This window comes from Hevea brasiliensis, chromosome 3 (genome assembly GCF_030052815.1).
Source record: "Hevea brasiliensis isolate MT/VB/25A 57/8 chromosome 3, ASM3005281v1, whole genome shotgun sequence".
Taxonomy (NCBI): Eukaryota; Viridiplantae; Streptophyta; class Magnoliopsida; order Malpighiales; family Euphorbiaceae; genus Hevea; species Hevea brasiliensis.
The window spans coordinates 99807906-99835364 of record NC_079495.1 but is presented as its reverse complement, the minus strand read 5'-3'; the positions used below and the strand labels follow the sequence as shown (position 1 = coordinate 99835364).

The 27459-nt window shown below is 34.6% G+C and overlaps 3 protein-coding genes across 3 annotated transcripts; 1 reads left to right on the top strand and 2 right to left on the bottom strand.

Moving 5' to 3' along the window:
• Positions 1 to 191: 191 nt before the first annotated feature.
• LOC110662749 (uncharacterized) lies at positions 192 to 13936 on the top strand. The gene is made up of 24 exons (XM_021821849.2): positions 192 to 634; positions 798 to 907; positions 1092 to 1164; positions 1359 to 1420; positions 3478 to 3619; positions 4059 to 4277; positions 4434 to 4500; positions 5075 to 5474; positions 6400 to 6547; positions 6666 to 6826; positions 7490 to 7589; positions 8439 to 8513; positions 8836 to 8970; positions 9540 to 9629; positions 9911 to 10093; positions 10243 to 10347; positions 10665 to 10823; positions 11781 to 11825; positions 11941 to 12162; positions 12489 to 12595; positions 12677 to 12733; positions 12833 to 12905; positions 13018 to 13279; positions 13485 to 13936. The coding sequence occupies exons 1-23, from the start codon at positions 494 to 496 to the stop codon at positions 13177 to 13179; spliced, it is 3036 nt and encodes a 1011-aa protein (XP_021677541.1). The 5' UTR covers positions 192 to 493; the 3' UTR covers positions 13180 to 13279; positions 13485 to 13936.
• A 2328-nt stretch (positions 13937 to 16264) lies between these two features.
• Positions 16265 to 19366, bottom strand: LOC110662747 (ran-binding protein 1 homolog b). The gene is made up of 4 exons (XM_021821848.2): positions 19052 to 19366; positions 18755 to 18906; positions 18376 to 18501; positions 16265 to 16831 (listed from the first exon to the last, which is right to left on the bottom strand). Exons 1-4 carry the CDS (start codon positions 19225 to 19227, stop codon positions 16590 to 16592), a joined length of 696 nt encoding a protein of 231 aa, XP_021677540.2. The 5' UTR covers positions 19228 to 19366; the 3' UTR covers positions 16265 to 16589.
• A 1012-nt stretch (positions 19367 to 20378) lies between these two features.
• Positions 20379 to 26041, bottom strand: LOC110662746 (ERBB-3 BINDING PROTEIN 1). The gene is made up of 9 exons (XM_021821847.2): positions 25635 to 26041; positions 25301 to 25385; positions 25049 to 25198; positions 24798 to 24951; positions 21442 to 21657; positions 21209 to 21345; positions 21026 to 21117; positions 20741 to 20920; positions 20379 to 20605 (listed from the first exon to the last, which is right to left on the bottom strand). Exons 1-9 carry the CDS (start codon positions 25723 to 25725, stop codon positions 20523 to 20525), a joined length of 1188 nt encoding a protein of 395 aa, XP_021677539.1. The 5' UTR covers positions 25726 to 26041; the 3' UTR covers positions 20379 to 20522.
• Positions 26042 to 27459: the final 1418 nt, after the last annotated feature.

Genomic DNA, 27459 nt, shown 5'->3' with positions numbered 1-27459 from the left:
CAGGTGGATAGCTATTTAAACATGGTGTCCTAATATCGTTGCCCTGAGGATTGATTTGGACATTGCCGTAGTGCCATGCACCCCACGGTGGGCCCATTTCCACACGATAGCCGTCCTACTTTTAAAAGATAGACTCGTCCGCATATTACCATAATTCCCAAAGTAACTTAGCGCAATATAATTTGCGGCCAAACAAAACAGCGCCCAGCCCCCTCTTGCTTCCATTTCCTCCTGCTGTCTTGTGCTTTAGAGCAACACCGGAGAAGAAGAAGAAGAAGAAGAAGCAAATCTGCAAAAGTCGATTTTTAAAAGCTGAGCACTAAATTTCAGTCTCTCCAAAACACAATCATCATTATAATAAGCAAAAATTAATTTAAAAACCTCTCTCACTGTTGGCTTAACCATTTTCATTAGGCGAGAGATTCTTCGATCCGATTCTTTGATTGGTATCTCATAGTTAGAGTTACAGTGCGAGGAACTTTTAAGCTCAGCGATGGCTCTCTCAGCTTCTGATTTGCAAGCAGTATACTCGTTGCTGGCTAATTCAATGAGCGGCGACGAAAGCGTTCGCAAACCGGCCGAGGCTGCGCTCTCTCAGTCGGAGAGTAGACCTGGTTTCTGCTCTTGCCTAATGGTACTCTCTTTGATTCTTTCATTTCTAGGGTTTTAGTTTGGTTTTCGTGTAATGCTTGTGAATTTGTGTGTGTGTGTGTGTGTGTGTGTGTGTGTGTGTGTGTGTGTGACGTGTGGATGCGTCCAGAATTTGTGCATTCAAGTTTAATTTGATGTTAATGCAGGAAGTGATAACTGCAAAGGATTTAGCATCTCAGGTGGACGTTCGCTTGTTGGCTTCGGTGTATTTCAAAAATAGTATCAATCGGTATTGGAGGAACAGGCGCGATTCCTCGTAAGAGAGTGTTACTATTCTTATACTTTCTTTCGTTATTGGTCAAGTTATTTGCAAGCTCGTATCCATGTTATTGTTCGTTTTTCGTTGGAAATCTTTGGATTATTTTATAATAGTGCACGGCATCCACAGGAGTTGGTGATAGTTGTTAATGCATATACTATGTTATGTGCTCTGTGTGCAGGGGAATAAGCAGTGAGGAAAAAAACCACTTGAGGCAAAAACTATTGTCACACTTGAGAGAAGAGAATGAGAAGGTGTTGTAGAACTTCTTAATTCTTCCTTCTATTCGCATTGAGGCAAAAAGTTTTCTTTCTAACTTTTGTTTCTGGTGTAGGATGGAGTGTATAAAAGCTGCATTCTTTTGTCACTATATGTGCTGGTGATTTATTAATTTCTAGGAGTTAGAATTGGCTAATTAAATGTGCTTTCTGTTTCTGTATAATTACAGATAGCTGTAATGTTGGCTGTGCTCATTTCAAAAATCGCTCGCTTCGATTATCCCAAAGAATGGTACACTTTTATTATTTCTTCTTGGGGCTATGCTTACGTGTTTAAGGACTTTAAAGTGTAAATTGCTGCAATTACAACTGAGCATGCTTACTAGAATTTCAAAGTACAAGGAGCCAAAAGCTTTTGTGATGTTTGATTTAGGAAGATTCACTTTGATGCCTAGTGAAGAACCTAGGGTTGGAATGTTCAGTTTCTTCATACTTCTGCGGTGTAGTTTTATTGCAAAATATGGGAAATCCATTGGCCTACTCTAATTTTGTGCATAGTTATTAAAGGCGAGTCTCAGGCATGCCTCAGGTTCAAGGCTCACCATGCTCGAACCCTTGCGCCTTATGCGCCTAGGTGTGTGCCTTTGTTCTAGGCACAAGGTTTTAGAAAGACATGCCTTCTTTATTTTCATCTTTAGCAAACACTTTCATTGACAAAAAAGACTACCATTTAAACTCAAACCAACAAGGCCAATTCAAGATATATACCAAAGAAAAAAAAAGCATTACATTTATTTGACTTTTATGGATTTTTAAATTTTTTACTTTGCGCCTCACCTCGCTCAGGCACACGCTTGGGCTTTGCGCCTTATGCCTAGACTCCAGGACTCTTTAGCACCTTAGTACGCCTTGAGCCTTTAATAACTATGTTTTTGTGTATGTTCTAGGTTGTGCAACCCTATCATTGGTTTTCTGTCCTAGGCTTGCCCCAATTCATTGTCCCCCTAATAAATCGCACTTTGGATTTTTTTAATTCAGCAATATGAATCATGAGTATTTTGCAATGCAATATTCAACATTCCAAATGATATGCCGAGAAGATGTAATGATATCACTACCATTTATTGAAATGCGCGATGTGTAATGTCGAATTGTACATTAATAGGCCAATCGAATAAAGCGGTGGAAATAGCAATGTTCTTTATTTTGAAGATTATATATGACATTGTGAAAGTGGCATATGTTGTTTTACAAGTTTTTAGTGCATACTCTAAAATAAGTCAACCATCTCATCACAGCATTCCATACTATCCCGTGTTTTGTTTTCCTAGTTTTGTTCCATGTATCATTGTGATCCAAATTCCAATTACCATCAATCCATACATTTTTAAACTCCATGATTATTAGGCTTTACTGCTTTCACGTAGGTTTGAATTTTTGTTTGAGAATCAATCAACCAAGTAGAAAAAGAAAATGACACAATAGTGACCACAATAAATTTTTTAAAGTATTGTAAGGGCATTTATGAGCCCAGTTTTGGTGCCCTTACTGTTTTGTTGAAATTTGCTGCAACAAGCCAAATTAGGAATGATAATATTGTTAAGAGAAATTGCATGTTTGCCAACAATAAGTTCTGTCAGAAACACTCTGGTGTGGTTGCCAGCAGTTATAATATTTGATTGTTGTGCAGACAAGATTGATTTCCACAAACAATTTAAATATGATGTTCCATAGTATCTTGAATCAGCTTCATCTTTCAAACATGGCCTCTGATAGAGGTGGAAAATAAATATACTAATATCACAGATTGCTCCATTTATCAGTGCATCCTTCACATTTTCAAGGGGTCCGTATGATTTGAAATGTCAGAATCTTAGCTGAATGTTAAAATATTGCACATTGGCTTCATGTTTTAAAAGTGGCCTCTAATAGATGTGGAACAATAACTGTACTATTATCCCCATTTGCACCATTTGTCAGTGAGTTGTTAAAATTCTCAATAGGCTAATAAAGTTGGAAATGTCAGAATCTCAGCTGCATGAGCTTGAAGGTAATAAGAACAATCTCATAGACCAAGCTGTGAAAAGAAGTATGGTTGGTCATAACTCATAACTGATTGACAATCTGATCCCTACTAGGTTGGATAAGCATTATTGAGTGCTTCACTCCCCTTCCTCATCTTTTCCTTTTTGATAGGAAGTTAAATATTTTATTAGTGTTCTTGATGGGTTATGAGATTCCCTAGTGACACGTATTTATTTACTCCCCTGTTTCAAGCTAAATTATCATTTGTTGAATGCGTTCATTAGGCTAACTATACACATTTATCGTATGACTTGACTTATTTAGGCCAGAGCTCTTTTCGGTCTTAGCACACCAGCTTCAGTCAGCAGATGTTCTTTCTTCTCACAGGATTTTCATGATTCTCTTCCGGACCTTGAAGGAATTGTCCACTAAACGTCTGACTGCTGACCAAAGGAACTTTGCAGAGGTAAAACTACTGAACATTTTTTTTTTTTTTAATTCTTTATGGTTTGTACTTTTCATCCCATCTGCTCAATAGTCTATGACTCTGCTTTGGGAATGAAGATTTTCACCTAGCCAAGCAGCCAACTTCTTTTAAAATTTGCTGATGAGTTCATGTGGTTTTATGCTGGTTTCTGTTTGAATAAATAGCCAGTTATAATCATAATGAGATTATACAAGTGTGATAGAAGGACCATTCATGCCTTATAATGATTTCCCTTGTAATGATGTCAGTTGTTGTTAGGTCTTTCTTTATCAGTGCACATGTTTTTTCGTTGATCTTCAGTTGAACATGTTGCACATGTTTTTTCCTCTTTTGTGCTCTCTTATTCAATCGGCAGCAGATAGAAACAGTTCTCTTTCGTATAAAAGAATGATATATTCACAAACTTTTTCCATGGCAGATATCATCGCACTTCTTTGATTACTGCTGGCGCCTTTGGCAGAGTGATGTGCAGACCATATTACATGGTTTCTCAGCACTTGTTCAAAGCTTTAATCCAAATGCTTTGAAGCAGCATCATGATGAACTTTATCTAACAAGTGAGAGATGGTTGTTGTGTTTGAAGATAACACGCCAGTTGATAGTTTCAGGGTTTCAAAGTGATGCCAAATGCATACAGGTAAATTATTAGCATTCTCTCTCTTTCTCTCTCTCTCTCTCTCCCCCCCCCTGAGAGAATTTAAGATTTTGGTGCTCCTTTTATTGTCATAACCTGGCAGGCTACAATTCAATTGACTTTTTTTTTTTTCTATTTTAAACTTTCTATACCTTTCAGGAGGTCCAACCAGTGAAGGAGGTCTCTCCTGCGCTCTTGAATGCCATTCAGTCTTTGCTTCCATACTGTGAGTTGATACTCTTGTTCTTAGCCTGTTACTATTTTTTTTTTTTTCACATGTAGAATTAGTCAGCAGTCGGCAGTCCTGCAGTTCAATGTTTTTGCATGTGGAGTGGTTGCCAGAACTGAATCTAATGTTAATAAATGCTATTATTAAATATAACTGGTAGTCTCAAGATTTAGCAACTAACTAGTCAATTATGCAAATAAGAACTTGAAAAACTATGAATTAGATTTTACTTTCTTGCATTCTATAAATTACAATTATTTCATGAACATAATCTCTCTTTCTTCTGTTTATGCTCCTTGTGTACATGGGTGACACAAAAATAGTCTTCCTGCCTTCACTTTAATTTCAAAGAGAATATGTCATTTTACCTCTTATTTCTAACCATCTGATCTTCATATACTTAATCTAGGGAGAGCTGGGTGAAAAGCTTGCATTTTGTGCGCTGCACCCGCGACCCACCCCCCCCCCCAAAAAAAAAAAAAAAAAAAAAAACACTCCTCACCCCTCATTTTTTTTTTTGGCACATTTAGTGTTAAAACTAGTTTCTTGGATATGTTGTCTTGTTTTGCAGATTCATCTTTTCAGAAGGGATATCCTCAATTTTGGGACTTCATAAAGAGGGCATGTACAAAATTGATGAAGGTTTTGGTCACAATTCAGGGCAGACATCCTTATTCATTTGGTGATAAGTCTGTCCTTCCACCTGTCATGGATTTCTGTTTAAACAAGATAGTGGATCCTGAGCCTGATTTATTATCATTTGAGCAGTTCCTGATTCAGTGTATGGTAATGGTAAAGTGTGTACTTGAATGTAAGGAATATAAGCCAATTCTTAGTGGTCGGGTGATGGATGAAAATGCAATTACCCTAGAGCAGATGAAAAAAAATATTTCAAGTGCTGTTCGTGGTGTTCTGACTTCCCTTCTTCCTAGTGAACGCTTAATACTCTTATGCAATGTATTAATAAGAAGGTAATGGTACTCTGATCTATGCTCCAGTAGTTTCCTTAGAACCTACTCTTTGTATATATTTCTCAAAGTTTGAGGTACATGAGGTGAATGTATCCTAGTTTGATTGAGTGAATGGTCACATTTGTTTGTTCGGGTGAGAATATCCAATTTGTTTGTGAATTCCCTCCTACCATCGGAAGAATTATTGATAATACTGCAAACAGTTCTCAATAGCTGTTCAATTATTGATTGCTAGTTTCTCCACTTTGACGCAAAGTCTTTGCTTCAACTATCACAATAACAAATCAGCAATTTAGCTTTTTTTAATATACTTTATTCTTTTTCTTATACAAGTTTGGAGAAAATATTTGAGATCACTACTAAGGATGTGGGATGCATATTACGTGTTCCACTAGATGCCATGTGCTTCATTTCATATTATCCTAAAGGAATAACTTGAAAGACATCATTCATGTTATTGGATTATGCAAACTTAATTTGATTAAATATGAATATGCAACTAATTGTGTTTGCTTGCATATGTGTATTTTGATTGTTAGCCATCCTTGCATCCTTCTCCTAGTAATGAACAGATGTTCATTGGTATGGCAGTGATCATCTGCCCAACCATATTGTAACTCTGGGGTGCAAGTTATGGTGGAACCAAAATGGATGGTTATAATGACTGTGATAAGGCTTTGGTCTTTTAACTACTGCAAGGGGAAAAATCTGTGACTTCATCATTGAATACTGGTTGACTGGAGCCAGAGCACTTGTTTGACATTTCTCATTTCTGATCATTTACGAACGCTGGTGGATAATTTGTCATATACTTATGTGTTGTGGTCTTAAATTTCCCATGTTGTTGTGCTACTTTGATCTTACTAAATATCTTTAAGAATTTTAAACTTTTTTGAGTAAAAGTGCAGTTTTGGTATTTTGACAGGTATTTTGTTCTAACAGCAAGTGATTTGGAAGAGTGGTACCAGTACCCTGAATCTTTCCATCATGAGCAAGATGTGATTCAGTGGACTGAAAAACTGAGGCCTTGTGCTGAAGCTTTGTACATTGTATTGTTTGAAAACTATAGCCAAGTAGGTGAAATTCAACTTTTTATGGATCTTTAACAATTTTGCAGACATCATTAATCCTTAAAATCTTCTTTGAATGCTAGTAAGAGTTGGCTTATTTGTTATTGATTATTGCTTTTAGTTGTTGGGCCCTGTTGTGGTGTCCATCCTTCAAGAAGCAATGAATGGTTGCCCATCATCAGTTACTGAGATCACTCCTGGATTGCTTCTTAAAGATGCTGCTTATGGTGCTGCTGCATATGTTTACTATGAACTTTCAAACTATCTAAGCTTCAAAGATTGGTATATCCATTCTCTGTTTTGCAAGCTCTATTTTTTCACCAATCCATATAACTTTTATGAATTAGTTTAGTTGTAATTGATTGTTTTCACATTAAAGATGGTGATTGGCAATAGTCATTTGTCACTAGGAGTAAGCATCCTGTGTCCCATGCCAGAAAATTAAATTTATATATTATATTTGTGCTCTTCTATTAAAAAATAATTTTTCTACTGGCTGCTAAACATGTTTAACCCAATTACAGATTCATAAATTTATGATTGCAAAAGGCCATCATTAAGGATGACTAATTTGTCCAACATGCTTTTAGTATCTGCTTCATCTTCAATGAAGCATAAAAAGAAGCTTGATGCATGGGAAGGGAAGTATTTTGAGAACATGGCTGCATAGTTGGAAAAACTGCAGTCACAGATCTCAACACATTTGTTTCTTCATCACCATTGTTTGGGAATTTTTTCTGCTTTAACAAAGTTACAAGATAGAATATCATAGTTAGGTCACTATTTTTGTATCATCACTAAGGGTTTGAATTTTTCTGAGATAAAAATGCTACAATTGCATTAGTTGATTTGTTAGCAGTTGTGCATTTAAACTTAGCCTTCCTGATGTTATATTTTGTAGGTTACAAAATGACCTATTCTTCTCCCTGAAACAATTAATGGCAGGTTTAATGGTGCTTTATCCCTTGAACTTTCAAATGATCATCCAAATATGCGTATCATCCATCGGAAGGTTGCATTAATCCTGGGACAATGGGTTTCTGAGGTACCAGTATTTGTTGCATGATACAAACCTTGAACTATTTACAAATTTCCCTATTTCTAAAGACAGCATGTGTCATTTTTGCCAGAAAAGTGTGATTGCATCTGTCTTTTTTTTTTCTTTTGTGGATTTATATTCTCATTATGATGATTAATGTAATGGTAGTCAATAGAATTTGTATTAATATGGCCCTTCTCCTAATGAATGACTGATGTAAAATTATTTCACATATGCTTGTGTGCCACTGAAAATAACATGTTCTCAATACCTATATGAACACTCAATTGATTTGATGTTATTCTCCTCTTTTGCGGGTATGGTCGACGGATCTTGGATTTGCAAGGTAACAACAAGAGATGCCGAGTGGGTTACTTGACCGCCACTCCCATGCTTAAGTCAGCATAGAGAATTGGACTTGAATAAGAATGAGAATGGGATTAAGAGGTTGACGTTCATACCTGGTGGCCTTTATATAGGTTTTAATATTGGGTGTTAATATTAGGATAGGACTAGGAGTCCAACATGATTGGGAGTCCTACGAGTACTAGGACTGTAAACTTAGTGAGGATCGTGGGATCCTTATCTCCTAGTGGGCGAGTATCTGGGTATATGGTGGGCGAGTATTGTTACTTGGTCTGCTAGGGCAAATGTCCGAGCTACATTTGGCAGCCCAGGCTTTACCCAGGTATTCATACCTGTTAGTCGGTACTTGTCCATGAGTATCGTTTTGGTGGTTGTAGTATCATAATTGTTCATTCTGTCTTAAAAAGTTATGTTAATAATGTCCCTGTTAAATAACCTGATTTGGAAGGTATTTGATATAAATGATTTATTATCTTTGTTTCTTTGCAGATTAAAGATGACATAAAGAGGCCAGTATACTGTGGATTGATCAGACTGCTACAAGATAGAGACCTGTCTGTGAGGGTATGGTGTATAAATTCACCTCTTTTAATGAGATTGTCATGTATTCCTGGAGCAGTGCTCTGTCAGACACAAAGCGACTGGTTCCCACGAGTCCACCTCCATGTGTCTAACTGGAGCAGTACCTTAAAATTTTTACAACACACCCCACCCCCACCCCCCCCCCCCCCCCCCCCCCCCCACCCCACCAATCACATGATATCTCCTACTGCTTTCTTTATTTATTCCCAATTTTAAATAAATTTATGAAATTTCTGATAGTTCTCTCCTTTATTTCCATTTTTTAGTGCTGTTCAACTACTAATGTTGTGCATTAACTGTTTAGCTGGCAGCTTGTCGATCTTTGTGTTCACATATTGAAGATGCAAACTTCTCAGAGAAAGATTTTGGGGATCTTCTTCCTGTTTGCTGGGATTCATGTTTTAAGTTGATTGAGGAGGTTCAGGAGTTTGATTCTAAGGTAATATGGTCTGGTTGATGATGGTGCATGCTTGGACACTTTTTCCATCATGATTAATAGTCATTGGTTCTTTGCTTTTCTAATTATAATAGTTTACGTGTGATATTGCACTGTGAGACTGAGCGATATTATCCAGAATTTACATAATATGATTTTAGATCATTTATGAGGATGTGATGCTCACGTCAACAAAAATTTAAAATTGGCTGTGGATAATAAGTTCTTGACATTTATCTCCAGTCTTTCAAATTTGCCGATTTGTATATGAGAATTTTGCAAAGAACTTGAGAAAATACTAGATCCTGTTGGAGCATTCTTGGGAATTTGTCATACAGAAGATATGCATCCCTCCTGCATCTGCTCCTCTCTGGTGCTTTTGATCTTACTAAATGTCTAAAAATTATTTAGTTTGACGTCAAAATCAGCTAAATGTCTAAATGCATCAGCTATCAAAATCAAAATATACTTTGGATTATTTTTTACTTCAATTAAGATCCTGCTATTCTCCCTGTTAGACGTACTCTTGGTGAAGTAACTAAAGTTCCTTTTATTCTTTGATTGAATTTCAGGTTCAGGTTTTGAATTTGATCTCTGTTCTTATTGGACATGTCAGTAAAGTCATTCCATTTGCAAACAAATTGGTGGAATTTTTTCAGAAGGTATTGAAATTATAATAGTTATAACATCCTGGTTTTAATGCTAAAATGGCTTGGTGTTATACATATGCCTGTTTATGTTGACAAGGACATCTTCATCAAAAAATTGTTTTCTGCTTAAGTGAGCCAATTGTTTCTGGCTTACTGAGCAGATATGTCAGGAAAAACACTGTTTTTGTATGAAATTAAGCAGATGACTAGTTGTCCAGCAATTCTTCGGAATAGTCTTATTATGCATTACTGTAGTTTGGCCTTTCAATGACATTTATTTTGTTGTTTGAAAGGTTTGGGAGGAATCTTCTGGTGAGAGTCTTCTACAGATTCAGCTTCTCATTGCTCTGAGGAACTTTGTGGTTGCACTTGGTTATCAGTCACCCAGTTGCTACAATGTGCTATTGCCTATTCTGCAAAAGGGAATTGATATAAATAGCCCAGATGAACTCAATCTTCTAGAAGACAGCATGCTGGTTAGCTTACTATTACTTTTTTGATATCTTGTTTTGGGGGGGGGGGGGGGATAGAGAGAGAGAGAGAGAGAGAGAGAGAGAGAGAATATTCAATGACCACCTTCAATTCTAGTGATTTCATAACAATTGCAATTTGCTTACTTGTGTAGTTGTGGGAAGCCATACTGTCACATGCTCCTACAATGGTGCCTCAACTATTAACATACTTCCCATGTCTGGTGGAAATCATGGAAAGAAGTTTTGATCACTTGCAGGTTTGCCACATTGGATCATACACTCTACATGTGCATTATATTGTTCTTTTGTTTGTGGGTCAATATTTTTTGCTATCTGATCCTGCTCTATTGACTTAGATTCACTGGATTAGTGACCAGAGAATATTGTTCACTCATTTGCATCTATATGCAATGCTGCTAGTTTCATCTGTTAATTGGATGTGGAAACAATAATAATGAATCCATATATGGATTCTCATAGGTTTCTGTTTTGTAATTTGCATCCTTCTGAACCATGCTGCTTTTTCCTTTTCAGCCATCATTTTCTGAATTTTGTTTTGCATTGAAAATTGCAGGTTGCTGTCAGTATTATTGAGAGTTACATAATTCTGGGTGGAACTGAGTTTCTAAGTATGCATGCTTCCAGTGTAGCTAAACTTCTTGATTTGATTGTTGGAAATGTAAATGATAAAGGCCTGCTTTCAACCCTTCCTGTCATTGATATATTAATACAGGTACTTACAATTAGAACTTCTCAATGCGGATTTTCTAAGTGGAAGTTTGTTTATCCAAAAAGTACACTATCTAATACATAGCTATTAATTTTCATCCATGGTCACTGAATTTATCACTTAATGTGGTTATTAAATTTTAATTTATTAAGCTAAATCATTAAAGCTCACATGTTATGATGAGGGTAGGATGTCATCTATTTGGGCCAATCGGAAAGACACATTATATCTTTCCCCACTCTGCTTTTCCCTCTATAAAGGTGACAGTAACATTTGAGAACAAGCAGGATAGAGCCAAATGGCCTACATATGTGTCCATCCATATCAATTATCAAAATATAGTTATATTTAAATCTCAAAAAAGAGCATTACTTTGCGTGTGTGTGTGTGTGAGTGCATTGGGGGAGAGGTAGAGAATGAGAAAAGAATGAATATTGGAAAATGCACACAGTGGGAAAAAGAATAATAATTAATATAGCTTATAGTGCCAATTTTTCCTTTTTTACCATTTATTTTTCTGTTACTAAGAAAATTATTCATTCTCCTGTTGCTTCACTTCATGGATGAAATTTAATTGAAAAATACTATGGAGAAGCAGTGGTTTCCTTACTTGTGCTTTAAGTGTTACTGATACTTCATCAAAGTGAATGAATTGATGCTTTCAATTGCTATGGAAAACATGGAGAAATCAGGTTCTTTGTGTCTAAAATTGTTCGTGATAATGGTTAAATGTTTCTGGCACAGCCCTGGCCTCCTCCCACAGTTAAGAGTGTGTCCTTGAATGCTAAAACTGTACATAAATATAATGTGGTTTTATTTCTTGTTCCATACATAACCAGAAAATGGAAAAGAGTCTTCAAGAGTAATACCACCAAAGTCCAGTACTGCAAATCAAAAGTGGTTTCTTGTGTTTTCTGCACAAAATGTTGCTTTATCCATGTTAACTTTGCTGATTTGCAGTGTTTTCCAATAGAAGTGCCCCCATTGATCAGCAGCACATTACAAGTAAGTGCAGTTCCTTGTATGCTTAGATTCATAAGGAATTAAATACATAAATAATGTCTCATGATGCTCTTCAGATGTATTTTAATTTTAATTGCACTTTATGTCTTGTTGCTAGAAACTTATTGTAATATGTTTGAGTGGAGGAGATGATCTTGATCCTTCCAAGACAGCAGTTAAAGCTTCTTCTGCTGCAATCCTAGCTAGGATTTTGGTAATGAATACCAATTTCCTGGGCCAATTGGTAGTGGAACCATCACTTCAATTGCTCCTCCAGCAAGCAGGTGCTGCAGTTGAAGAAAATATACTTCTTTGTTTGGTTGACATATGGCTTGACAAGGTCAGTGCATCGTGAATTTCTTATGGGATACCTCCTAATGATTGTTGGAGTTTTTGCTTTTCTAATTTTGTTTTATCATTCTAAAGTGTATACATTATTTTATTTTGGACAATTGACACCCAAATTTATGGCCCATTCCAAAAACTAATGATAGTTTCATATAATTGAGGAGACTTCACTAAGTTGTAATAAATTTATCCATGTTATCTCTGGTATCAAGGAAATGTGTGCTTATGATATACCATTGATATTAGTTTCCCAAGGTATATGTTCTTGTAATGATGATGTTGCTGAGTGTCATTGCTTTGTTTTACTATTTTGTACAGGTAGATAATGCGTCTTCCAACCAAAGAAAGATATTTGGTTTTGCCCTTTCAATAATTTTGACTCTAAGACTGCCTCAAGTGCTTGATAAACTGGATCAGATCCTCAGGTGTGAGATCAATGTTGAAATTTGAAATTTTTTGAATGAGTTTCCTTTACCTATGTTCATGACTTAATTTAATTCATGCAGTGTATGTACAAGTGTAATTTTGGGTGGAAATGATGATTTAACTGAGGAGGAGTCCAGGTTACATCTTCTATGAATCTAGCTTGATTTGTTTGTTGTGATCAGTTAGTTTAGACTTCAGAGTTGACAATTCCTTCTGTCTTTTACATTGGATGGCAGTGGTGATAACATGGGCTCCAGCATGTCTCACGGTGAGGGCATTGTTCCTAGCAAAGAGTTCCGAAAAAGACAGGTGAACGTTCTGGGAATATACCTACGTTCTGAATTCTGATGAAGGAATCAGTTGTGATGCATGGCAGTTGTGATGCATGGTTATCCCCTAATGAGTTTTTTCTTCTTCTCAGATCAAAATTTTGGACCCTATCAATCAGTTATCATTAGAGAACTCTGTGAGAGACAACCTTCAGACATGTGCTGCCTTTCATGGTGAATCTTTTAATTCAGTCATTGGTAGAATGCATCCTTCAGCATTTGCACAACTGAAACAGGCATTGAAGATGCCATAGCTGGGCACAACACTGATTTTTCTTCTGTTTGAGTGGTGATGTCAAGCTCAGGGCCTGTACAATTTTTTTTTTGTTTATTCCAGGCATTGAGAAGTTAAAGGTAAGTTTTGACTCGATTGACCAGAAAACATATCTCTCATTCCCTCTCCTTCTAGAACCCCCTACCGAGTCATCTAACAAGTTCTGAATTATTTAAATTAAATTCCATTAGGCATATATATAATTGTCAACGTCAACCCCATTCCATTGAATGATTAGATTCTCTTAGTTTGCCTCTGACATCACATTCTTTTTTCCAACTCCAGGTACAATGATACTTTATTGACTTGGCTGGTGGTTTTCACATCTTTGGTTTCAGGTTTTTTAATTTTTTTTTATTATTATTTTATAGTTGTTAAAAGGGTAAGATTGGAAAAGAGCAAGCTGAGAGTTCTCGCATTATTTGCATTCTGAATTTCATTTGCATATGCCTCTTTTGGCAAAGGAAATTTCTGTAAATAGTTTTGCTGGTCCTTCTCTTGCCTAGATATTCAGGCACAAGGGTCGGAGCGTTGAGTTCATAGGTTTTGTCTTTACTCACAAATGAAATTAAAATATTATTGGAAGAGGGGTGGGCAAAACGATGTATAATGTATTTTCATTACTACTGTTGGTAACTGACTTCTCCATTTCTGCTTTCCTTTTTTTCATGTAATGTTTGGGTTTGGAATTTTAATTGTTTTGCAAGTCAATTTTACTTCTTGAATGAGTATGTCAAGTAGCTGCGTGCAATTTACATTGAGCTTTTTTTCTTTTTTTCCTTTTTAATGAATATCTAACTCATTTTTCTCCGCATTTCGTAGGAGTGTAAATGTATTGAGCTGAGTCGAGTTTTAAAGAGTTCATGCTTGACTCATTTAGAAAATAAGCTCCAAAAATCAAGCAGAGCTAAGGTTTTGTCGAGTTGCTTATAATAGCTCAACTCTTTTATAGTCTTAGTGAGTTTTAAGTTTACAACTATGAAACTCAAATTACAATTTTGATCAAATCTCGTGTAAAAAATTAAAGGCTAATTGAAAAAAAAAAAAAACTTAAATTTATATTTATATTCATAACTTTTAATTTTTGTATAAAATAATTATACCTTTAAGATTTATTAGTAAAATTGAATCTGAAAAGTTAATTGCAAATTATAATATAAGTATTTGAAATTTTATTTGATTAATAAATAAAAGTATTATATATAATTATGATTTAACACAAATATTTGGTAGTTTTGAGTTTATTAATTAAATTTTATATTTAAAAATAAATTTTATTTTATATATTTTTTAATTGAAACTTTATAATAAAAATATTTTTATTTATTTTAATTAATATAATTATTTTTTAAATAAGTCAGATAAATCTATCAATGCATGTGAATGTAAAATGTAAAAATAAATTCTTACACTTTTACAAAACTTTGAAATGAATATATAATTGAAAAAATATATATATTTCCCACATAAATTGTAATAATCATTAAATAAAATATGTATTTTACATAGGGTTTTATTTTTAATTTGTATGTATATTTTATATAATGGATATTATATTTCATAATAAATTAGTTTTAAACATAATTTTTTTGTACTTATTTTTTTTTCTTTTCTTTATTTTTACTCTCGAAGGGAAACATAGAACTGTGAATATTATTACATTGAGTTTTTTTTCCCTTAAATTATAATTCAAACTTATCGGTGAGTTTTTAAAAAAATTAATGAATAATAATTGAAAAAAAAATTATATGCAGGCTCAATTTATCAAAATATGTGGTATATAATATTAAGATATTAATTTCATATAATTTATATAAGTTTTTCATATTACAAAAGTAAAATATGTCAGCTCTTCGCAAATTTTAAATCTGATTTATCATATATTATAACATTAATTATATAAAATATATATGCTAATTAAAAGTGTAAAATACATATTTTATTTAATAAATGCTATAATTCACCTATATATATATATATATATATATATATATATATATATATATATATATATATATATATTTTTTTTTTTTTTTTTTCAAAATTACTTCGTAAAACTATATGAATTTATTTTTAGATAAAATTTATTTTTAAATATAAAGTTTAATCGATTGAATAGAAATATTAAACGTTTGTATTAAATTATGATTATATTTAAAATTTTATTTGTTAATTAAATAAAATTTTAAGTATTATATTGTAATTTACCGTTAATGTTTTAAATTCAACTTCACTTTATTGAATGCAATCGTATGAAATTTTAAAAGTGTGACTATTTCACACAAAATTATAAGTTATTAATATAAATGTTTGATTTTTTTTATCCAATTATCTAAAATTAAATTTAAATTATAAATAACGGTAAATATTTATACCATAGTGTTAAATAATATATCATTTTTACAATATTTATAAATAAATTAATATATGTTTATTATTTATAATATAATCAAATATAATTATTAATATAATTTTTTCTTAATAAATTTATTTAACGAGCCTTGTTAATAAGTTAAATTTGAATTGAAATAAATTTAAAAATTAAGTTCGATTATTTTAAAAAATAACAAAAATCAAATTAAATTAAGTACAAACATTATTTGATCAAAACTAATTATTTAATTCTATTTTCTTAATTGTGTATACTAATATTTTATCAAAATTATCAATAGAATGTAAATAAATTACAAGATTATAAACTAATTATTTTATGTAAAAATTCATTTATATATGAAATTTTTTTTTTATGACAATGAGTTAGTTTAAAGGAAAGGTAATCGTTGATTTATGTCTCAGTTTTTTTTTATATATAATTTAAATACGAACATTTACAAATGAACTATTTTTTCTTTAAAAGAAAATGTGAACTCGTTTTATTTTTAAAAGTTAAATATACTTACTATTTAATTTTGATGCCTATAAAATCTTTTCATTTAAAAAATTATCAACTTCAATAATTTTAATAAAAAAAAGAAAAAGCAGCCATTGATTGTGAAATTTTAAAAAATTCTAAATTAAAATAAACTACACTTCACCCCCTACTCCCTTCCCACGCATCAACCCAATTTCTTGCTTCACAAACCACCCAAAATCTAATTCAAAGGGGAAAGAAACATGTAAGTTTGAACTGGCAACCTCGCAAACACTCTGCCATACAATATTCTCCCGGATTTTTACCAAAGAACTAGGATTTAAGACTGATACTCTATAAATTACAATCCCAAACTGACCAAAATAGAAACCAAAGCCATCCACCGTTTCCAAAATAATTGATACCGTTAACATATACCAACAAATCCCCGAAACCTGTGGGAAAAATAACATCCACTAAGCACTCAAAATAACATATCCCCAAAAGCTGCATCAAGAAGGACTAAAATCCTTTCATGTCTACGCTGATAATGCAATTTCATCTTCCTTTTTGGCATCTGCTTTTGCTTTCTCACCTTCAGCCTCATTGTGCTGCTCCTTTGCCTCAACAGGCCCCTCCTCCTTTTCTTTCTCATCTGTTTTACCATCCACGACACTCAACTTCTCAAGTAGTCCAGCAGCATCTGCAGCCTCTTTACTTTCTTCTTTTTTTCCCTGAGTTTCAGCCACCTCTTGCACCGTCTCCATGAAGGTTTTGCAATCTAATAGGATGTGAAATCAGTCTTGAGAGATATTACAAACAGATATAAAATCCAATTGCATTATATGAGAGAGAGAGAGAGAGAGAGAGATTATGCAACTGAATATCTCAACAAGAACATGAAAGAGGAGTCATCTGAGCTACCGTTCATAGTTTCACAAACAAAAAAAAAGAATAATCTTCTCATCTAAATACACATACAGCATTGCTCATGAAAAAATGAACAGTCATTACAAGTATCCTTTTATACTAGAAATTACCAAAAACAAATAAAATACAATAGGAAAAACTATTCACACAATCGAAATGGCTAGCATAAAACAAGCTATCACAGTTCTATCATTTGGAATTTAATCGACAAACAAACCAGCAATCAATGATTTTCCAACTATACTGTTATTGTTAGCGGATTCACAAGAAATAAATCTTTCCACAACTCTGTCATATTTAATTCCACATCACAATAGACAGACATACAATAGCCAACAGATTAAACTAGAAGACAGGCAAAATGGAGACTAGATATAGTCTGTCAAATGCAATATCATGTTCAAAACCCTAAAGCCAAAGTGAGAAAAATTACTTGACTCATGACTCTTGACTCTTGAGCTTCATTCTCTCCAACAAAAAAAAAGAGCCGGAACAAATTGGATTATTATTTAGATAGAAAATACAGGTGTAAATTATATTATGTATGTTTATAGTGCCAAAATAGTAATAATACTGAAGCCAATTGCCAATATTTTATCCAACACACAAGTAAACTTGACAAAAAACAACAAACTTAAAGCAGCAGATTTCCTTCTTTATTCATCGAAAACTTTTTTCAAACAGCTAAAGCACATACACATGCATGCATAGGATGGGACCAACACAGATGACACAATCACTTTAAATCAACTCAACTCAACTGAACTAAGCCTTTATCCAAAAAAATTTAAGGTCGGCTATATGGATTCGCTTTCTACGATTTTGAGTTAAATCCTCAGAAATGTGTAATGTTCTAGGTCATGTAATGTTCTAGGTCATGTTGTACTACTCTCCTTCCTTCAAGTCAATTTAGGTGAATTCGCTTTTTACGATTTTGGGTTAAATCCTCAGAAATGTGTAATGTTCTAGGTCATGTTGTACTACTCTCCTTCCTTCAAGTCAATTTAGGTCTACCCATTTTTTTCTTTCTACTTTACATGACCAAAATCACCTCAAGGAAAACATGCATGCTAATTGATCCATTGTAATAGATCCAAATTTTATTATGATATTTTCATTACAGTCTCTCTCTCTCTCTCTCTCTCTCTCTCTCTCCAAATCAATAGACACTCATCAGTTTCCAACAATCTAGGCAATGCAAGGTGCATAAGAAGTTTCCTGCACATCAGTAACACAAAATCCAAGAATTCTCTTGGCGAACATCATATCTGAAGCATAAGGAGAAAAAAAAGGAAGATTGAATAGATTCAAAAGCAAAATGAAAACAGATATTGAAGCCAACATTTAGAAATTAGAAGCAGTGGCAGATAAAGAACTGATCTGAGAAATACATACTCTCAACAGAAGGAAATCTGATACAGAAGAGCTCGTCCTTCAATTCTCCATCAGCAAAATCAGCGGCATGCCAGACGCATGATTTATCATTCCCGTGATGCTCTTGGACATTGATTGATGGCACAACTGAAAAAAAAAAATAATAAAATCAGAGAAGGAAAGAGTGAACACTTTCACTGAGCTTCATTCCAGCAACAAAAGTTATATCATGATAGCAAAACAGCTGATCGCTGTAATATAAGAATCAGCCAAATAGTATTATCTTCAATTTAAGAAACAAATAATTCCAAGGACACTTGAGATTTAGCTGCATGTCATTTCTTTCCCAGAAATCAACAAATGAGCAATTAAGATTAAAGAGAGGGAAAGAGAGTCTAACCTAGATGATTGGCGCAGATCTTGAGAGTCTTAGATTGGCGCATGACAAGGCGAACCTTGCCAGATTCCTTATGCTTCAAAAGCTTCACATTACCAACTCCTCTCTCCTTCCACTGGTTCCCTTCCTTATCAAATCTATACAGCTTCGCTTTCCTTTTAACCCAAACAGTTAAAAAAAAGCATTTAGATTTAATACAATTTCAAAAAAAAAAAAAGCATGAAACTGAAAAAAAAATTCCCCAAAGAAAAGAAAGAAAAAAAAACCCTAGAAAAATAGTAGGCAAAGGGGAGTTCATACAGATCGAGGATAGGATCCTCATCTTCCTCGCCAGTAGTGAGGGCCACCTCTTCGAGCTTGACGATGGGGGCAACCTGAGCTCCGGTGTCCTCATCATCGGCGGCAGGTGCGTTCTCGTCCTCTTCTCTATCTTTAGTGTTGTGCTCTGGATCGGCAGCAGAAGCAGTACTTGCCATTCCTCGCCTTTTTTTTTTTATAACTTTGAAGAAAATACTAATTTGAAGAGAGATATCGAGGGAGAGAGAGTTGGGAGTGGTAGAGTAGAAACACCAAGAGAGAGCAGAGAAGAGCTCCTAAGCTAGGGATTTTGGCAATTCCTATGATATATATATAGAGAGAGAGAGAGATAGGGAGGCATTCATTGTGGGCCCAAAATGCAATGCGCGTGACAGGTGTAAAGATAATCCCCTGTGTGAGGTGTCTCTTTCTCTAGCCTACCCTGTTTGGCTCCTGCGAAAGCGGAAGAAAATGGGATGACAAATTTTTCCATTTGTATCTGTTGATTTTTTTACTAGCTGTTTTATCCGCTATTTATCTGTAATTTGCTTTTATTTTATTTCCTACTTCATTTCTTTTTTCTTATTTATAGATTTTCCTGCTCCATTTGTGAACTTTTTCAAGTCCATTTATTTTTTAGGCAATTTTCAAAATTAAATAATGAATTTAGTAAACAAATTTAAAACAAAAATAATCATTCATAATACGTTTTTGTCAGATACCAGGGAAGTAAATTTTAGCTAGCTTTGCGTCTTCCACGTTTTAGGGAGTGCATATTTTTGAGGCATGCATTAATTTTCCAAATGAAGTTTTACCGTAGCTCTTATGGTATACATTAATTAATTAATATTATTAAGAAAAGATTTGGGTCGCTGACTTCGTGCGTGCGTGCGTGTATTAATTATCTTGCTTAAGGGGTGGTCTATTAGGTCGTTGTCATCACAGATGAAGAAGCCAATTGCCGCTGGCTCCAGTGGTGGCATGGACATAATGAACCTAGACCACCCCAGTTCGATCCCCCTCCCCCCACCCCCAAAAGAGGAGAAAAAAAAAAAAAAAACATAAGCAATTGACCTTCATAGCCTAAACGAACGAACATGGCTTAATTTTGAAGCTACACTGCCACGAAAATTCTCCAGGCAGGCCTTCAATTCAGGTACAAGCGAGTTAATCCAAAATTGGCCACGTTAGATGAACACTAATCAAGCCCAAGCACTATCTGGTGCGAAATACATGGATGAGGTCTAATACGACTTGCTGAGATGTTTATTGGAGCCTAAGTTTGTCTCTCCACTGTCATTCAACGTTTAACATGCACAAATAGAGAGGGTTTTATGAGATCGAATATGCAGGGAACTTCAATTGGGATCAATGTCCAAGACACCATTAAAAATCATTTCGTAACTAACCAGATACAATGAACAGACTGCCAAAACTGAAATATATATATATATAGGGCAGAAAATATTAATCCTCATTCTTGGGCTCCATCCCCATTTGTTGTTGCATCCATAGGCTCAGCTTCTGTCGACTCCTCCGCTTTGTCACCCTTCTTAGCTGCAACATACAACAAAATTAGCACTCAGATGATTGGATTAGATTCCGTAAACAAATATGCAAACTGATTGAGAGAAAATTTAAGCATATTTTTAGACCAACTGTAGACGGTTTTGCTCATTTATCTACAATTACCTTTCTTCTTCTTTCCACCACCTTTCTTCTTTGTTTTTGTACCCAAAGCTAACCAGGCCTTGATTTCAGGATCGTCTATGGTCTTGGTGGGCTGCAACTCCTGAAGAGGATGAGATGTGATCCTGTCCGACCCATTTGGCATTAGCAAAACTGTAAATTTTATATGAGCAACTAGATCACCTGCAAAAACAATGCTCAAGCATAAATATTCTTGCAATTTCCCCTTGTCATTCAACCAAAACAATTAATTCCAACAAAATTTCTTGACAGGGAAGAAGTTCTTACCAGACTTCTCATGAAGAACAGGGTATGGCTGTAGAAGATCATGATTCACACATTCCACTAATCCCAGTCTAGCTCTTTTCTCTTCTAAAGCTCTATTCATATAGAAAACTCACATGAATGCAGGGACAAAGAAGGAAAAAGAGAAAATAACAGAGTTAAATAAAAATGTAAAAAAATAAAAACCTGGCAGTGAATGGCAGGATAGGAAATTTTTGATTAATTTCACTGAAAATAAATCTGGAAGCTTTCATCTTCAGGTGATAATTTTTATCCACAGCTCTCTTGTAAATGGTAGTGTGCTTCTCATCCAGCAGCTTAGGCTGCAAAAACAATGCAACAGAAATTTTAAGGATCTAAATGGTAATGTGATAATAGAATGAGTTGAATTGACACTGACACCACAATTAGTCAATTACCTTGCCTTCACCTGTGCTTGTAACAATATCTATTGCATACACTTCATTCTCATCAAATTCAGCATCATCAACCCGTGTATCTGAATTGGAGACGCTCAATATAACTTTGTTCCCATCTATCACAAACTGCTTCAGTTGGTGGCTAAGAACACCTTCAACAATTTTACAGTCATAAGCAGCAGCAACCTTCTGAATTGCTTCTGTCACATCTTTGTTCTGCCACAAAAGAAGATTTAATGAACAAACTTGTTACATAACAGAATAAACTTAATTCACGATAAGTGAACAATTATAAGGATAGTTAAAATGACAAAGAAAAAACAAATTAGTCCCCTTTCTGTGATTTTGTGCACACATGTGCTGGTATAGTCCCCTCCCTATGTTACAAAGAAGCACCATGCATTAGCACAACCATGAAATGGCTGTTTGGGGTAATCCCCAAAAATATAAGGAAACCACAATGACACATTTAAGAATGTTTAAGATTGGATGTAGATTTGCGTATGACACTTCTACTCACTCCCAAAATGATGTTGATTGGGTCCAAGCGGAAAAAACAGTATAAAGAACCCAGTTCTATAGTTTTAAAGCAACTATAGCAAAAATTCAACTAAAAATGCAGTATTTAAAATACAGACTTACTATGTAATTGAGTAGCAATCTATATCATTATGATTATAAATAGACAGATTGCTACTTAATTGCATGATAATTGTAAACAACTTAGTCGAAAATGTATTTAGGCCATAGTTGATTTAACACACCAATGGTAGATAGATTAGTCTCAAGCAATCAACCACAGACATTTATGATATAGGCAACAGGGAAAGGAGGAAATCAACATTGCACTGATCACCTCGGCAAAGTTGCCTTTCTATTATTACACAAGCCTCTTACTGATTTCTCTCAACATAGGCCCTATGGAGGCATTTTCTACCCAATCATAAATTAGTTGATAGTGAAATTACTTCTTCACTTCTCTTAACTAAAACCTAAGACTAATCCAACCATATCCTTTACAGATTGAACTAAAGCCTCCCAAGAGACAACCAAATAGAAAAAACATATAAGAAACAATGAAACGAAATGTTTCCCTATCAAATTAACTATGACAAAAAGCCTCATATGGACTTTCGCCCATGGCTTCAAAAAGTAATCATCATTTAGGGAAACTATAACATAACTTGTCAAGAATCTTTATTAATTCTAAAATATGCAGCAATTACTCAAAAGAGAGAAATTATGATTTTGGTTGGTGGAGGAAGGGGGCAAGAACAAAATATTTGGAAAAAAAAAAAGGAAAAAAAAAAAAAGGTTCCTTGCCAATCTATTGATATGGTATCACCATGGTGCACAAGAATCCTCTGATAACAAGAAGAGAAAAATAGACAAAGATGCTGAAATGGACAGACACAAGAAAAACATGAAAGCAAACGTGTGTGTGTGTGTGTGTGTGTGTGTGTGTGTGTGTGTGTGCCTCTGATAACAAGAAGAGAAAAATAGACAAAGATGCTGAAATGGACAGACACAAGAAAAACATGAAAGCAAACGTGTGTGTGTGTGTGTAAAACGTGTGTGTGTGTGTGTGTGTGTGTCAAACGTGTGCGTGTGTGTGTGTGTCAAACGTGTGCGTGTGTCAAACGTGTGTCAAACGTGTGTGTGTATGTCAAACGTGTGTGTGTGTGTGTGTGTCAAACGTGTGTCAAACGTGTGTGTGTGTGTGTGTGTGTGTGTCAAACGTGTGTGTGTGTCAAACGTGTGTGTGTGTGTGTGTCAAACGTACGTGTGTGTGTGTGTGTGTGTGTGTGTGTGTGTGAAACGTACGTGTGTGTGCGTGTGTGTGTGTGTCAAACGTACGTGTGTGTGTGTGTGTGTGTGTGTGTGTGTGTGTGTGTGTGTCAAACTTACGTGTGTGTGTGTGTGTGTGTGTGTGTGTGTGTGTGTGTGTGTGTGTGTGTGTGTGTGTGTGTGTGTGTGTCAAACGTGTGTGTGTGTGTCAAACGTGTGCGTGTGTGTGTGTGTGTGTGATGCTCTATCAGTGTAACTATGACTAAACAAGCTTCACTGGAGCTTAATCCTTAGCCCATCATAGTTTTCATCATGTAGAGATAAAAGGATAACATACACTATCTACCCAAATGAAGCTTCTAAAAAGAGATTCTATCAATCATTCAAGCTTATAAATAAATACATTTAAAAAGTACTAATAATTAGCACTTACAATATGCATCACAAACTAAAAGAAAAAAAAAACTACCAAAACTACCAAAATATGTATCACATCACTAAAGGATACTAATCGGTTATTGTTTGATGATTGTACAGATGTCAGCATATATAGGCAAAAGGTAATCCAATAAAAGATGTATCAACCTAAAACAGCCATATATGGTAGAAATGATTTTGGCAACAGGGAAAAGAGGAAATCAACAAATGATTGATCACCTCGGCAAAGCTGCCCATATTCAAATTCTCAAATCGTTTTAACTAGTAAATTCTAATTTGAATGTCTCGAGTTCAAGGCCTACTAGAAGAAGGGTAATGATTTTTAGTGTTGACTGCCTTTATTCTGTAGCCTAATAAGACTCACAGAGTACCAACAAAGAAAGGAGTGAAAAAAGTTTTAGTAACCATTTAATATTGTATTTTAATATACAGAAAAAGGAATAAGACTCATTTCAATTCCACCATGAACACATTAAAATTCCTAGCGTATTGCCCTGGAATTAACAGCAGCCCAACCTAAAAACAAAACTATTTGGCCCATTAAAACGGTTGAGGGATGTTCATACAATTCTAGATTTTGAGTACATTGAAAAACTGGAATGAGTGCAGGAGACAGTTCTTGATTTTAAATGCAATGAAAAACTCCCCTATCAGAGTAACTATGACAAATGCTTCATTTGGATGTTAATCCATAGCTCATCAAGAAAAAAAAAATCATCATTTAGGGGACAAGATCTCACAGAGAGAGGAAGATAGAACGATTATCCATTAGTACGATAAGAAAAATATGTGAGACAATATAAACCATACAAACACTCATTCCAGAGTTACTGCTCTAGCAGAACCATAGACATTGACAACGAACGCAACTTCCACAAACAATTAAACTTTTTCCAAAATACCAAAAACAGATTTGGATGTGAGGGAAAGAAAACAATGCTTAGCGAAATGAAAGCACGACATTTGAAAGGAAATTAGAATAAACAAGATATCTTTAAAAAAATACAACAAGATATCTTTAAAAAAATACAACAAGATGCCACAATCAGCACCCACATGGATTAAAGAACAAGAAGCAGAAGAAGAAGTTGAGAAACAGGGAGCTATTTCCATATATAAAAGTAAGTTACCTTCTTTCCGGGCCTTACAAGCCTTAAGGCAACTTCAGCAGCAGTATTTGCTGCTGCAATAACATCAGCTGCCCTGCCAGTCACTGGTCCTGCTTGAATAACATGGGTGTGCGCCACTACAGCAATGAACCCATCTATATGGCATCCCATATCACTGCAACCCAATAAGAACCCATAATGAAGTAGCTGACCGAGAATGTTAATAAAATAAATAAACATAATTGCATTAAAATATCTTCGAATACGCTTACATCTTCACCATGTCCCCTTCTTCCAGCACTGTCTCGTCACTAGCAAGTGGAGAAAAATGGCAAACAGTGTTGTTTACAGATACACAAGTAGGAAAGGCAACTCCTCTTTCAATTTTCTTCTTCACATTCTTGTACATGTTACCTGTTTGCCTTTGTACACAAAGGGACCCATAAATATTTTGCTTGCAATCATATTAAACAGATATATTTATGTGAAATATATAAGTCCCATTAGCAGAGATGGTGACTTACTCTCTGATATATGTATCTCCCTTCTCACAAATGTCAACAATCTTAGCCTTTGGTTTGCATTCTGATACGACCAACTGCAACGACTCTGCAAAAAGTTTACACCTTCAAATCCGAACTCAACTATCAAATAAAACCCAATTCAATTGAACACAGAAACATCCAGTGAAACCAACTCTTACAATATTAACAAAAGCTGAAAATAAAAAAAAGATTAACATTCGTACAACATGAAACGACAAAACCAGTGCATAATTGTATATACACTTTAGCTACACGCGTATATGCATAAAGGGTAATCTATAAACATATGTACTGTGAGACAGAGAAATATTACTATTGACGATCTCAGCGGCACTCTTGTATTTGGTGACTACTTCAGGAGAAGTGAGATCCAACTCTTTCTCCTCTCTTTCATCGTCCGACATCGTTTCGCAGCTTCGATAACTTTCAAGACACTTAATCACCAGCGATACGACTTCGAGTCAATTAAAGAACAACAGCAGAGCAATTCGATCAGAGAAGGAAGCAGAACCCACTGAAAACCTGACGGCGAGGAAAAGGTAAGAGATAGGGTTTGTCAAAGATAAGAGAGTGTGAAGCAGACTATAAAAGAGGATGACGGAGCTCAATGGAGAGCTAGGGTTGTAGTCCTTCTGTACGGCGGCAGAGTCTGCTTATATAGGAACCATTTTTTCTCCAATATCAGGCTCGGTAGGGTTTCTATGGGTAATATTAGTGGACAAAAGTCAAGTTTTGGGCTTGAACAAGGCCTGTTTGGTGTCTTTATTTCGCATGCAGTGATGCATTTTGTCAAGGGGAAAGCTTTGGTTATTTTGGCGCACGTGCCAAAACACATACGGAGTGTTTATTTGATTACTCACTTTTAATGTTTAATTTAAAATATATTTTTTAATTTATAAATTAATTTTAAAATAAATAATTAATTATTTAATAAATAATTTAAATACTTAATTAAAAAGTATTTAATAATAATTTAATTTATTAAAATTACTAAAAAATATGTAATTATTAAAATAGAATAATAATTTTAATACTCAACTCAACTCAACTAAGCTTTTATTTAAAAAATTTGGGGTCGACTATATGGATTCTCTTTCTCCACTCTAAATGATTTTGGGTTAAATCCTCGAAAATATGTAGTACTTCTAGGTCATGTTATACTACTCTCATTCAAATCAGTTTAGGCCCTTCTTTTCTTTCTATCCTTTAACCTAATGTGTTCTACTTGTCTAATTGGAGCCTCCGTATGTCTACGCTTCACATGACCAAACCATCTCAATTTCCCTTCTCTCAACTTATTCTCAATTGGTACCACTCCAACCTTTTCTCTAATATTCTCATTACGGACTTTATCTAGTCTAGTATGGCCACTCATTCACCTTAACATTCTCATCTCCACAACTCTTAGCTTAGACACATACGACTCCTTCAATGCCCAACACTAACTACCATATAACATGGGAGGTTGTTGTTAGTAGTATGCCTTAGAGCATATCATTTAGTATGTATCTTGTACATATTTTTATTAATAAAAGGCATTTTCACTTTTCCGTTTACATAATATATTTATGTGTAATAGAAAATGTCCATTGATATTTTATTAGAAATATTATTCTTAAGTTGTTAAGAATATGAGTGACAATATTTCTAGCACGAAGTATCATAAATAGGTTCACAATCGAGGATACTTCATAATAAGGACATGACTTATCCAGAAAGATTGTATTCATGTTTGTTCCCAAGTTATTTATATGAGATATAAATAAGATGGAATGGTGAGTCTCATGCCATATAACAAACATGATAGGCACTTATAAATGATAAGTAGGCCGAACCAGTGACACTTATGACAAGCACATGGAGTTTACTCTTGTCAATGTTTTGTCATAAATCATATCAGTGCATATAATCTTTAGACCTGAGATAGCACAGTTATCTTGTATATAGGTAGTTTGAGTTTGATACTGTTTCATACTTGTACTATGTATGGGTATATGGGCATGTGTTGGCTCCTACTAGTTATATATGGAGGTAGGTGTTGATCAAGATAGAATCTGTTCCTCTAAGTAAATAGAGATAAAATCCTATGTTCATTTAATTGTTCTTGATGTTTCAAGTTCCTGGCAGACAGATAGATT

Coding starts and splice junctions, on each gene's coding strand:
- LOC110662749 (XM_021821849.2), top strand. CDS start 494: ATGGCTCTCTCAGCTTCTGATTTGCAAGCAGTATACTCGTTGCTGGCT. Junction 6,827..7,489: donor TATCTAAGCTTCAAAGATTG/GTATATCCATTC, acceptor AATTAATGGCAG/GTTTAATGGTGCTTTATCCC. Junction 8,514..8,835: donor ATAGAGACCTGTCTGTGAGG/GTATGGTGTATA, acceptor TTAACTGTTTAG/CTGGCAGCTTGTCGATCTTT.
- LOC110662747 (XM_021821848.2), bottom strand. CDS start 19,227: ATGGCAAGTACTGCTTCTGCTGCCGATCCAGAGCACAACACTAAAGAT. Junction 18,502..18,754: donor GATCTGCGCCAATCATCTAG/GTTAGACTCTCT, acceptor TTTTTTTTTCAG/TTGTGCCATCAATCAATGTC. Junction 16,832..18,375: donor CAGATTTCCTTCTGTTGAGA/GTATGTATTTCT, acceptor ACATCCTATTAG/ATTGCAAAACCTTCATGGAG.
- LOC110662746 (XM_021821847.2), bottom strand. CDS start 25,725: ATGTCGGACGATGAAAGAGAGGAGAAAGAGTTGGATCTCACTTCTCCT. Junction 21,658..24,797: donor TTGTAAGGCCCGGAAAGAAG/GTAACTTACTTT, acceptor CTTTTGTGGCAG/AACAAAGATGTGACAGAAGC. Junction 21,346..21,441: donor CAAGCACAGGTGAAGGCAAG/GTAATTGACTAA, acceptor TTGTTTTTGCAG/CCTAAGCTGCTGGATGAGAA.